A 14228-nucleotide genomic window follows, 5' to 3' on the forward strand; every position below is an offset into this window, starting at 1 on the left:
TTGATGTATTTGTTACCGTTATTATTCCTTATATTTTCATCAATAGTTATGTTGTTTGATTTGGAAGTGAAGAGATTATTTAATTTATTTTTAATATTCTCGGTATCATTCCATTTGGTAATATTATTTTCATTTTTGTATATAACACAGTTTCTCACAAAAATATTGTTAATATCATCGCTTATAACATTATTATCATCAGAGGCTATATTATAACATTGATGAGTAAGTGGATACTTATGAAATATTCTAGGTATTGATATCAAAATTCCAAGTACCCAGATTCCTAATATTAAGTGAACTGAGTAACGCGATATTTTTGATGCAAGCTTAGGTTTTTTAAGCGTTAAATATCTGTCTATTGCAATCATACTCAAAGAAATATTCGATATCATGTGCAAAGTTCCTTGCAATAGGCCTATAGCCGTGCAAATAGGCATAGGTATGGGTATATTATAGAGTAAAGAATAATAATCTACGGTAATAGGTATACAAAAAATCGCGGTGAAAATGTCAGAAATTGAAAGGTTAAGTAGAAGTGAATGTCTTAAAGCGTGAAAAGCTGAATTTCGACGCCGACAGATGGCTATAGCAACGCTTGTGTTGCCACCTGCTGCGACCAGCTGTAGCAGAATGTGGAGCAGCGTCACCAGCAATCCAACCATCTGTTAAAAAGTTGATAAATTTATAAAATTTATAATTATAAATAAATTATTTTAAATGATATAAATCAATGCGAAGAACTATTTCCAAGTAAAAAATTTTTAATAATAAAATTTATAATTATGAATAAATTATTTTAAATGATATAAATCAATCATCTACATTTAACACTTAGGTAATTAAGTGTAAGTTACAAATGTGTAAGTCATTTTCTTAATTTTTATATATATACAACATTTGTAATAATACAATAATAATGAATCAATAATAATAATGTAATATTCACAAGAATATATTCACAAATCCTATCACGCATTATCCAATTCTACAGATCCTTATAGATTTTATCCTATTTTTTAAATTTTTAAAAACCATATACCAACTCCTTGGGCCAATCCTTCTCCTTGTTCGTCCTGATTGGCCTCCTAAAATACGGATAGCCTGCAGTGCCAATACTCTACCTAAATCAAAATCCTCCCTAATTTCATTTTATTTAAACTTATAAAAACGTAAATCAAATACTAAAATATTAAACTAATAATACTGAAGAAATATTAGTGACGAAAAATAACACAAAATAATGATGCTTTGATCTGAATGATAATTTTTATTTTTATTATTCCAATAAATAAAATACAAGAATTTATAAAATATATATCTCATTTATTACGAAAGTCAGGGTCTTAATTATTTTCGATTATTCATCCATGTAATATTGAACAATGAATAACTTTATGAATAACTTAATCTCGAGATTAAATTAAAATTTCTCCTTGAAAACTTATCTCTAAAAAAATTCATCGCCAACACATGAGATTATTGTCATTGAAATAACCATGCGGTTGCATCTCGATAATCCCAATCATATTTACGTAAAATTACTTCTATATTAATTATTGTAATTTATTTCTGGCATTTTTGTACATAAAATATTTTTGAAAATTACTTTACAAATAAATATATTTATTTTATGCAAGATAATTTTATATATAACTTAACGTAATATGTTTCCATGTATTATGCATTCTAATCAGACATTGAGTAAATCCGAATATCTGAATAGACAATGTCTATTCAGACATTTCGTAACATATATTTCATTGTAACGTGTGCTCCTTTGTGAATAAATAAATAAAAATCAAATAAAAAAAATCAATCAAATAAATCAAATCAATCAAATTAAAATGGAACGACCCAGATGCGATAGACACGAAGGCAATGGCCTTTACCTGGGGCAAGGCAACCTGCCCTTAAGGCCAGGAATAATTTGACCTTTTAAGGCAGTCAGCAAATAAGGACAGCTCAGGCGGTCACACAATAAGGACAGCTCAGGCGGTCACACAATAAGGACAGCTCAGGCGGTCACACAATAAGGACAGCTCAGGCGGTCAGGCAATAAGGACAGCTCAGGCGGTCACACAATAAGGACAGCTCAGGCAGTCACACAATAAGGACAGCTCAGGCGGTCACACAATAAGGATAGCTCAGGCGGTCACACAATAAGGACAGCTCAGGCGGTCAGGCAATAAGGACAGCTCAGGCGGTCACACATTAAGGACAGCTCAGGCGGTCAGGCAATAAGGACAGCTCTGGCGGTCACACAATAAGGACAGCCTATTAATTATCCATCCAGGAAATCGAACTCAAAACCTTGGGTGTTTAAATAAAGATTAAGCTTCCGTGTTAAATCTAATTAATTCCTCGTTGAATATTTAAGGTTTCTTTGATTAACCGACAAATGGCTTAAGCCAGCTGTGGCTTTGGCCAGCAATAGCCAGCTATGACTTTAGCCAGGTATGGTTTTAGCCATATATTGCTTTAGCCATCTATATGGCTTTAGCCGGCTATGGCTTTAGCCAGCTATCGCTTTGTCAAAAAATTTCAGTTAATGGAACGTTCGCCTCAGAAATTCATCTACTCTCTATAATGAGTTCGAAAGCATTCTTATATTCAGTATATTATTATGTCATAATCTCGTCGAATTTTCGGATTATCTTTATTTATTCTTCTCATGTTTTCTCGGTCAGTTTTTGGAGAAATTGTTCAGTAAATTAAGGCTTTAAACTCATATAATGAGTTTATCAAATATGTCGATTAATGACAATTTTTTAAATCAATGCGATTAATACTTCTCATAATTAAACTACAATTGTTATGAAGAACGAAGCATTATATAACTTGCTAACGTAATTGTAGCAATGCTTACCGAATAAAATGTTTGAGTCAGGCGCCCGGTGGAGTTAGAGTTTGATGACATGTTTGATAAAGATGATATTGATGATGAACCTGTCGTGTTTGGGGAAATCATGTTTGCAGATTCGGTTTCGAAAGCTCCATCATTTTCTGAAAAAATTTCGTCTCCTGTAAAATTTGAGGTGCCAAACACGCCCCTGGAATTGGCGTGCGAAATTTTTTTTTCGTGTAGTTCCTCAGTAGAAAAAAATTTTCGAGTTCCAGGGATGTTGTAGTCTTTCCCATTAACTTCTGAAAAATATTCATCGTGTTTTTCTGTTGAAATATCAACTGATACTTTTTCTACTGTTGTTGAAGAGAGTCCGTTTCCGTTTCCTGTGAGAGGATTGTGATTTTTTTCGTAGGTTTGTAAGGCAGCTGTCAAAAAATTTTGTTTCTGAACTGGGTTTGAAAAGACACTGAACGTTGAATTTTTTCGATTGCTATGTTTTGAAGAATTTTTTGTTGGATGTAAAACTTGGTCAAGGCGTTTTTCATTTCCATTTCTAAACATAAAATCGGGTTTTGTAACGGTAAATCTGTCATCATTTCTGACAGTTTCGTAATTATTCATTTTTTGATGATATCTTTCAATAGTTGACGCAGTCCTAGCATTCAATTTTTCAAACCACTCATCGAATCTTCTTATTGCTATTTCAAAACCTGGGTTTTTGAAACTCATGTTGAAATTCCGGGGATATTTTGTTTCATGATTTCTAGATGTTACGGAAATATTCCATAGACTTTTGTTTAATCTAGAGTTCAAAGAAAATGTGTCCGCACTTACAAGGGGTACTTTAGGGTTGATAAAATATGATGTGTCTAAAATCGGAGTAAATGGGAGCAAAGTCGTACTTAAGTTCATCTTTTTATGATGAATAAATATGGATAACCTTTTTCTGTACCGAAGAAAAAAATTATTCACCCGTTTTATTTCAAAAGTAGAAACTGTATTCCATTAAATCTTAATTTGTTTACCAATATAAATATATATATGGTTAAAGTGGTTAAAGTTCAGAGTATCAGGATTGGAGCAGAGAGGCGCGGGTTCGATTCCAGCTCTGTGCGCCAGTTTCTGGTCAGAATCGGCGAGGAGGCCGGGCGGTTAAGCACAGCAAAAATTGAAGCAGTGAGCTGCGAGTTCGAGACCGCAACAAGCTGTGAATGTTCTGCGATGTTAAGAATCGGCGACAGGCCTACGGCCTACTAACGCTGAAACCGCTATTATTATTATTATTATATCATAGTTTAGTTAGTTTAAATATAGATTAATAATTAACGAACTATAATTGATCTAAACTAAAAATTGTTTTGACAAATGTAATTTAAAATTCAAGTCACTATGTGAAAACAGCTTCATTAATAAATATAACATTTACGAAAAAAAATTAATGTTAATTAAATATTTGCAAATTTTTCAATATCATTTTGATATACCAAAACCTATTCAGTATTGATAACTGAAGCATTAGATATAATCAAATTTATAGTCAACATTATATTATTAAATATTATTTTACTTTATAATTATACTTGGCTAATTATCAAACATAAATAAACAATCACAAACAACTTGACAGAAATGATCTTTAATTTAGAACTAAAATTAAATAATTATCGGAATTTAATTTGACTGCATTTTTTATGACAAGAAATTTCTAGTTGATTTCCAATCATATTTTTTCCATCATTAATTTATATTAATCTTTTACCTATAATTTCCTTTCGTTAATATATTATTATTTAACTAAATCATTACTTCATCTTTTAAATTAATTTATTAAATAGCTATTTCTGAAGATTTCAGGCTGTATAATGATTTATATATTAAACTCGTACATGATTATTTCAACACGTGAGAAGAAAATGAATGATGAATTGAATTCATTTGTGCAGTTGACTTCTGAATAATCACCCCTAACGACTCTAGTTTAATCACCAAGAGCCTCAGATGATTTAATCACATCATTACTCGGGGTGATGAATTAAATCAATTGCAATGTGATTTAAATAGACTTTTTCATATCATGGTTAACTTATGCTAATAAATTAAATTGTGAATTAATTATCCGAGATATGAATATTTTACCAAATTTGACTTCTTCACGTTGTGAATTAATTATGAATAGAAATGTTAGATACTTTCCCCATTAAAATACGTGCAATGCTGCGTATATAATAAATGAACTCGAAATAAGTAATAAATCTTAAAATATGAAATAGGCTGGGAAATAATGAATAAAATTAAGTAAAAATTCAATTTTGAACTCAGTCAGAGCAGTAGTCATTATTTATGAATTAAAGATTGAATTTAGTTTTAAATCTAATCCTGAATTTAGTTTTGAATTTAGCCTTGGTTTTGACTGACTTCAGTCTTCTTTTTGACTGACTATAGCCATGGCCTTGACTGGCTTCAGCCTTGGTCTTGACTAACTTCAGCCTTGGTCTTGACTAACTTCAGCCTTGGCCTTGACTAACATCAGCCTTGGTCTTGACTAACATCAGCCTTGGTCTTGACTAACATCAGCCTTGACCTTGACTGACTTCAGCCCTGTCCTTGACTAACTTCAGCCTTGGCCTTGACTAACATCAGCCTTGGTATCTGCTCTGAATTATCCTGAATAATATTACACATAAACTTTTAACTATAACTATTCTGCTCTGAATTATCCTGAATAATATTACACATAGACTGTTAACTATAACTATTCTGTTCTGAATATCCTGAATAATATTATACATAAATTGTTAACTATAATTAATCTGCTCTGAATATCATGAATAATATTACACCTAAACTGTTAGTTATAACTATTCAGTTCTGAATTATCCTGAATAATATTACACGCAGACTGTTAGCTATAACTATTCTGCTCTGAATTATTTTGAATAATATTACACAAAAAGAAATATTGTAGACTTGACTAGTTGTTTAAATTCATGCATTGTGATATAATAGCAATATTACTATATCAATAAGAGATTTAATAACGATTCCAGCATAAAAAAATTTCAGTATTATAATATTTTCAACATCACATTTTTCAGCATTTTACTTTTCATCCTTATATTTTTCATCCTTATATTTTTCATAATTATATTTATAAACATCGGAGTTTTCAGCATTACATTTTTCGGAATTGCACATTTCAGCATTAGATATTCCAGCACTAAATTTCCTAGCATCACACTATTCATCATTAAATTTTTTCCAGTTTTATTTTTTCAGAAATGATTATTTATTTATTTCTATGATAAAAGGAGAAATTGGGAAACGAAAATTCATGAATTTTGTCGAATTCATGAATAAGTCATATTTTAGGCGTGAATTCATGACAAATTGTATTATCAAGTCATAACTATATTTATACGTATATTCCTGACTAAATTTTAATGATGACTGAAATTCATGACATGATTCATAACTGAAATTATGTAGCTAATATCAATGAAAAATACATAGGTCTAAATTTCTGAACATTCCTGAATAAGTTCATCTCTCCATATATCTTTAAAGTTTTGTACGTGGATACACGAATTTCATTCTGAATTCAGACGTGAATTTCATTCAAAATACACCATAAATTTTACGCAAAATTAATGGACGTTTGTGTTTAAATAAAGCGATCTATGATCTTTAGAGAATATCAAACACTTTCTCCGGCGTCAGTATTCTAATTAAATCTAATTTTATATTCTTCACAAAAAGCGGTGTTATATAATTTCAATGGAAATAAATACTAATAACCCTGTTATTAATAAACTGTATACATTTAATGAAAACTGCCTTCACACATGGAGTGGTAGACAGGAGCAGCACATATCCACTCACTACGACGGCCTAGAGGCCACTGGACGATATTTTATAGGCAAATATCCTGGATGAAATGTATGGATGGATTAACTGGATAGCGCACAGTTGTTACTATGGCAACCAAAGCGGCAACAGTTATACTGCCTTAAATCGCTTAAAATCAAATCTATCAACACATAACTATATTTAACTACATCATTCAACACAATACGCGCATCATTTATTTTTATTGAACATTATGTATCTATATCAAATAATTATATTTGCTAAAGATACATAATAATATAATATTAATATAATATCAACTAATATAATATCTGCATCATTTAATAGTAAATTTCGGAAACAACAAAACAACAAATATATTACCTAATCCTATTTACTACATATTAAAATATCATTTATTATGTAATATCGTGAATTGCGATGCCGGGATATTTTGAAATTCTTTGGTACAAAAAAAATTAAAATTGAGCATTATGGCTCATAATAATAATAATTCAAAATAATAATGTTCATTATGGCATTTGTTTCAACGCACTCAATTCTCAATTTTGTTTTGTACCAAAAAATTTCAAAATATCCCGGTATCGCAATTCACGATTGAATGTAAATTTAGCATTTCGTTCCCCAAAATTTACAATTTACAGTTAGTTTTATTATTTTAATCTCATTGACTAGTTTATAAGCTTTCTATATATTCTATAATTGACGGGATTTTGCATTTTTCAGAACCGTACCCAAAAAATAAAGTTTAAAATCTCGTTTAAATGTTTCTGATTAATGATTTAATTAATTCTGATTAATGTTCAGAATTCTGATTTAAATTCCTGAAGCTCACCCTGCATTGGAAAACTTTTAACGACCTTTTCATAAATGCAAACAAATTGTATATATTCGAGCTTATCATTACAACTCACAAAAAAGTCTATTTATCATTCATAAATATGTAAGGAGATATAGTATATTTATCGTCAGCTGAATGACATGAAGCTGAATATTATTATTGATAATTAATCTGTGATCTGCTACGAGATAAATACAATGAAGATATTTGTTTATTTGTTGCCAGTTAAAAGATATAGAGACAAGTTTATCTGTCACCAGATGCACAAAAAACTGAAAAATTTACTTTCTTTTTAAAGTTATACAAAATTTAAGGATATTTTTTACCTCGCGTTAAATTAAATAAAAAGACATACTTTATTTGTGAATTTTTGCACCTGAGTTGCTGAAGTTTTCCGCTAAAAAATATTTTACTGGAAATTAAAACTCGTGAATTGCATTTTATACTTTATTAAAATTATGCATTCATTAAACCCAGGAATAACATTCATTTTTTTTGGTTCGCACAAAATAATTCATCAAAACACTTACATTAAAACGCTGTTGATTCACTTTAAGTTATAATTGAAGATAACTTAGTTGACCCACACATATAACAACAATACTTTTTTCGTTAAAATGTTTCTTTATAATGTTCTAATTTGTTATTTTTTCAATACTAAATACTATAATTACAAATTTTAATTTTCGAAAAATTAAAATTTTTATTTTTTATTACTAAAATTTTGTATAATTTTATTAGTTATTAAATTTTTTTATTGATTCCGGTTATGCATTTTCGAAGTGATTTTCTCAAGCCTTGATAAGCCAAACTTCGTTCCTGCGATCCCAGAACTGGAACGGCGGCTGGTAAGAAGCTCTGAAAAATAAATTACATTAATAATCAATAACTAATTAACAATAATTAATAGTCAAATAACTTCTACATCATTATCTATTACATAGATATCATCTAAAATTAATTAAAACATTGGCTTAAAAATGCGTTTTTTTAACTACCATTGGGGTTTGTATATAACTTCACCGCCCAGCCTCTATTATTTAAATCCTGCGATAAAAAAAAATAAAAAATAAACTATATTATTTTTGAGCTTACAAATAATGAACAGAAAATGAAAAACAAATTGAATATAATTAAATGACTAATAGACTTATAACATCATGTTCGAGAGTAATGAGAGTAGCACTAGAGGGTATGAGGGTAGCACCCGAGGGTATGAGGGTAGCACTAGAGGGTATGAGGGTAGCACTAGAGGGTATGAGGGTAGCACTAGAGGGTATGAGGGTAGCACTAGAGGGTATGAGGGTAGCACCCGAGGGTGTGAGGGTAGCACTAGAGGGTATGAGGGTAGCACCCGAGGGTATGAGGGACGAGGGTATGAGGGTAGCACCCGAGGGTATGAGGGTAGCACTAGAGGGTATGAGGGTAGCACCCGAGGGTATGAGGGTAGCACCCGAGGGTATGAAGGTAGCACTAGAGGGTATGAGGGTAGCACCGAGGGTATGAGGGTAGTACTAGAGGGTATGAGGGTAGCACTAGAGGGTATGAGGGTAGCCACCTGTACAAGTCATCTTCCACCACCGAGTTGCCGTCTGCTGCCACCAGCTGCCGCAGTTCATCAGCCTCCAGCTGCCAGCCTGCCTCCAGCGCGTACTCGGTGAACTCCCTAAGAGTTATTCGGTTTTTGTTATATTATATAACTTCGTCATATTAATTATATTAAAAAACGTTGTTTTATTTATATTATATGACTTATTCATATTAATTATATTATAGTGCGTAGTCATATTAATAATATTGTATAACGTAGTGATATTAATTATTTAATATAACGTAGTCATATTGATTATATTATACAACGTATTCGGTATTGATTATATTCTATAAATTATTCATAGTGATTATATCATATAACTTTTTCACATTATATTATATAATTTATAAATATACATTAAATTGAATAATATGTTCATCTCTAAAGTAAATACGTTATACCTGTGTTCGGTCTAATCGAGTGAATATCGCCCTCGGTCTAGGGTCTAGACGGATGTTTCGGGTCTAATTTAATGGACATTGCCCGCTGGTCTAGGGGTCTGGAGTCTATTTGTGTGGACATCGCATATGTTGGAAATTGAGGGGTCTAACTGAGCGGATATTAAAAACACATGATTAGGACATCGCACCTGGTGTAGACGGATATCTCGGGTCTGTTCTCGAGGTAGACCCCTTGTTCGGTGGGCTGCAAGGGACTGGCCTGATGGTCTTCAGCAATAAAGAAGCACATCGTGTAACTGTTGAGGCCTCCAGCCTGTGGTACCACCTCAACCGTCACAGGGGCTGTCATGGGTATCGCCGCAGCTGTAAAAAAGGTACCATTAAGGCTGTAAAAAAGGCACCAAGATGGCTATGAGAAAAGTACTTATATAACTTTAAAAAAGGTACAGTGACAGCTGCAAAAATGGTGCCGTGACAGCTGCAAAAATGGTGCCGTGACAGCTGTAAAAAGTACCGAGATAGCTGTAAAAGATCGGTACTATAACAGCTGTAAAAAAATTATACCGGTTTTTCAGCAATTATATTTGTTATAACGGCACCATTTATTTACCAGTTCACAGCGCTCACCCTCCTCGTTTGTACCGTTAATGCACCGGTACACTGCACTCACCCGCCTCGTTTGTACCGTTAATGTACCGGTACACTGCACTCACCCGCCTCGTTTGTACCGTTAATGTACCGGTACACTGCAATCACATGCCTTGTTTGTACCGTTAATGTACCGGTACACTGCACTCACCCGCCTCGTTTGTACCGTTAATGTACCGGTACACAGCACTCACCCGCCTCGTTTGTACCGTTAATGTACCGGTACAAAGTATTGAAGGTTTCATCCTCCTTGTCCTCCTCCGCGGCCGCCACGTAGGCTGTGCACACCCAAGCCTTGGCTGGATACACCCGCTCCTCGTACCCCGCCTGGGGGGGGGACAATTACATCAAGAAAAATCATGAAGATTAATTACATAAAAATTACACCATGAAGATAAAAGGGGATCTTGTCCAAATAGTGAAAAAATATCATATAATTCGCGAAGAAATATCGTATAATTTGTGGAAAAAAAATATTTAATACGCCCGCTCCTCGTACCCCGCCTGGGGAAGGGGGGGAAATACATCAAAAAAAATCATGAAGATAAAATACATAAAAAATTACATCATGAAGATAAATTACATCAAGAAAAATCATGAAGATTAATTACAAAAAAGTTACATCATGAGAATAAATTACAAAAAATTTACATCATGAAGATAAATGGGGGATCTTGTCCAAATAGTGAAAAGTGTAATTGTACCCATGTAAATAAATGGGACATCTTGTCTGAATAGTGAAAAAATATCGTGTAATTTGCAAAGAAATATCATATAATCTGCGAAAAATTTCAAATAATTTGTTGATAAATATCATATAAGTTGTGAAGAAATATCATATAATTTGTGACAAAAATATCATGTAATTTAATAAGAAATATCATATAATTTGTGAAAAAATATCGTATATTTAACGAAAAAATATCATAAAATTTTTGAAAAAATATCATATAATTTGTGAAAAAATATATAATTTGTGAAAAATATCGTATAAATCGCGAAAAAAATATCATATAATTTCCGATAAAATATCATATAATTTGCGAAAAAAATATCACGTAATTTGCGAAAAAATATCATATATAATGTGAAAAAATACTTTAAATCCTAAATTCTTGAAAAGAGCATGAATTTGTGAAAAAAAAATAATGTGGATTTGTGAAAATATTATAAATAACACGAATATCACGAATTCATGGAAATATGATGAGTATCATGTGAAAGTATTTTGAATTCTTGAAAATATCATAAATTTCATGAATTCGTGAAATTATCATGAATTCTTGATATTATCACGAATTCATGAAAATATCACGAATATCACGAATTCGTGAAAATATCAAGATTTCGGGAAAGTATCATGTATATCATGCATCCGTGAATATATCATGAATATAATGAATTCGAGAATATATCATGAATATCATGAATTCGTATATATATATCATGAATATCATGAATTCATGAAAATATCACGAATATCACGAATTCGTGAAAATGTCATAAATTCGTGAAAATATCATGAATTCGTGAAAATATAATGAATTCGTGAAAATATCACGAATTCGTGAAAATATAATGAATTCGTGAAAATACCATGAATTCGTGAAAATATCATGAATTCGTGAAAATACCATGAATTCGTGAAAATATCATGAATTCGTGAAAATATAATGAATTCGTGAAAATATCATGAATTCGTGAAAATATAATGAATTCGTGAAAATACCATGAATTTGTGAAAATACCATGAATTCGTGAAAATGCCATGAATTCGTGAAAATATAATGAATTCGTGAAAATATAATGAATTCGTGAAAATACCATGAATTCATGAAAATATCATGAATTACCTCGTGATGAACTGACCTCAAATGTAGCAACTACCGAGTAGGGAGCTTCCTCCAGGTCAGCTCGGGGAACCTGAAGGGAAATTTTTTTATGATAATTATTATTTGTTAATTGATTTTGATAATTAACAATTTTCTTGAAATTTATTTTTTATGATCATTTAACCACATTTAGGTGAATTTATTGGTAAAGTAAAGTGAAAGTAATTTTTTGGTATATTTTTGATATAAAGAAAAAATTTTTCGCAAATTTTTTTGAAAAGTTAAATTTCTGTGAACGATCGAATAAAATAGATGCAGACATATGATACTCCTTTCAGTTTATTAATCATTATTATTAAACGGTAAAGAAATATATTTCCCCATTAAGTTTATTAATAATTTTTATAAACAATATTTCAATTGTAAGAAAAACTGCATCCGTTAAAAAATATTCCAAATTATTTCAAATTTTTACTGAGGGATGATAAAATAAAATTGTTTGGGTTTATATGCCTTAAGAAAATTTCAACTGCTATGTTTAATGTCCTTATATCCCCTATCTTTAATTAAACTACTTCCAACATCCATAAATTAGTCATTATTTGCTTGCATTGTGAAAATTAGGTGTTAATTGCATAAAGCAATAATTAAAATAACTAATTAGTCATTAAATGAAATAATTACTAATTTTAATTAATATATTTGTAGCTTATTGGATTAATGGTTTTTAATTAATTAAGTTAGTAATAATTAAATTATCTCATAATGATTGAATAAATAACTGCTTAATTAATTAGTGTGTTAATTATGGATTGAATCGCGTAGGAATTATTCAATTAATTAGTTATTAGTTTAATGCAATATTAATCAATTGCATTATTTAGTTATCATTGAATTAAAAAGTAATTAATTTATTAATTTAATATTGATCAATGAAGAAAAGTGGTAATGCATTAATTATCAATTAATTTAATTGATAAGTTAATTAATTTAGTTAATTAGTTACTCACAACATTATGTAAGGAGCAGCATGATACGATGCCCAGCACCAGCAGCAGCACGTAGCCAAGTTTCAGCATTCTGGGTACGGTATAAAGTGGGTCAAGATAAAAGTGTGTCACGTTTAGGTGTGTCAAGTTTTGGTGTGTCAAGTTTAGGTGTGTCAAGTTTTGGTGTGTCGAGTTTAGGTACGTCAAGTTTAGGTGTCAAGTTTAGGTGTCAAAATTAGGTGTGTCAAAGTTTAGGTGTGTCAAGTTTAGGTGTGTCAAGTTTAGGTGTGTCAAGTATAGGTGTGTCAAGTTTTGGTGTGTCAAGTTTAGGTGTGTCAAGTTTTGGTGTGTCGAGTTTAGGTGTGTCAAGTTTTGGTGTGTCGAGTTTAGGTGTGTCAAGTTTTGGTGTGTCAAGTTTAGGTATGTAAAATATGTATGCAAAGTTGGTAGAATTAAAATCAGAGACAATAAATCTATGCTACCAACGTAATTAGTATTGATTATCTATTTATAGAGAATATATATTTTTTCAAATGCAAAAAAAATACGTGCGAAAGAATTTTTAGACCTGTCGTTAAATTACAAATATTTTAAAATTAACAACATAAAACAACGATTCAAACTCACCTTTAAAATGAAAAATATTAAAAATCATCAACATGTGAATGAATATTTGAACTTATCTTTCAAATTATAAATATCGAAATAACAACAAAAAAGTATTTAGACATACTTTTTAAATTCAAAATATTTGAAAGTCATCAACAAATAACAATAATTTAGATTTAGTTTTTTTATTAAAAATATTTAAAAATTAACAACATTATTAGAAATATTTGAAAATCAACAACAAATAACAATAATTCAGACTTAAATTTAAACTACAAATATTAATAAATCAACAACATATAAGAAGTCACTTGCCTTGCGTGTTGATGGGTTGAAGGCTGGCGTAAATTTGACAGGCCAGTGCGGCCGCGGCGGCTTATATAGCCTGCGACCGGCGGCTGCTAAGCGGCGGCCGTTTCCCACGGTCGGGGAGGGAGGTGTGGGAACTATGGTAGTGTGGGGGACAGGCCCAATAGGCGAGAATTAAATTTCAACGTAGAATATACAGCGGTGCCAAGCATGCAAAACACACAAACACACGCACTCAATATTGTTAAATAATTTAAATTATGTAGATTATTTATTGAATTACAATTGTG

At 31.1% G+C, this 14228-nt stretch overlaps 1 protein-coding gene across 1 annotated transcript; it reads right to left on the bottom strand.

Moving 5' to 3' along the window:
• Positions 1-8268: 8268 nt before the first annotated feature.
• Positions 8269-13977, bottom strand: LOC108683271 (heme-binding protein 1). Its single transcript, XM_018172572.2, has 7 exons — positions 13945-13977; positions 13042-13111; positions 12069-12122; positions 10394-10526; positions 9740-9914; positions 9115-9222; positions 8269-8414 (listed from the first exon to the last, which is right to left on the bottom strand). Exons 2-7 carry the CDS (start codon positions 13108-13110, stop codon positions 8348-8350), a joined length of 606 nt encoding a protein of 201 aa, XP_018028061.1. The 5' UTR covers position 13111; positions 13945-13977; the 3' UTR covers positions 8269-8347.
• Between the last annotated feature and the right edge of the window lie 251 nt (positions 13978-14228).

Source organism: Hyalella azteca, unplaced genomic scaffold (genome assembly GCF_000764305.2).
Source record: "Hyalella azteca isolate HAZT.00-mixed unplaced genomic scaffold, Hazt_2.0.2 contig11821, whole genome shotgun sequence".
NCBI classification, from domain to species: domain Eukaryota; kingdom Metazoa; phylum Arthropoda; class Malacostraca; order Amphipoda; family Hyalellidae; genus Hyalella; species Hyalella azteca.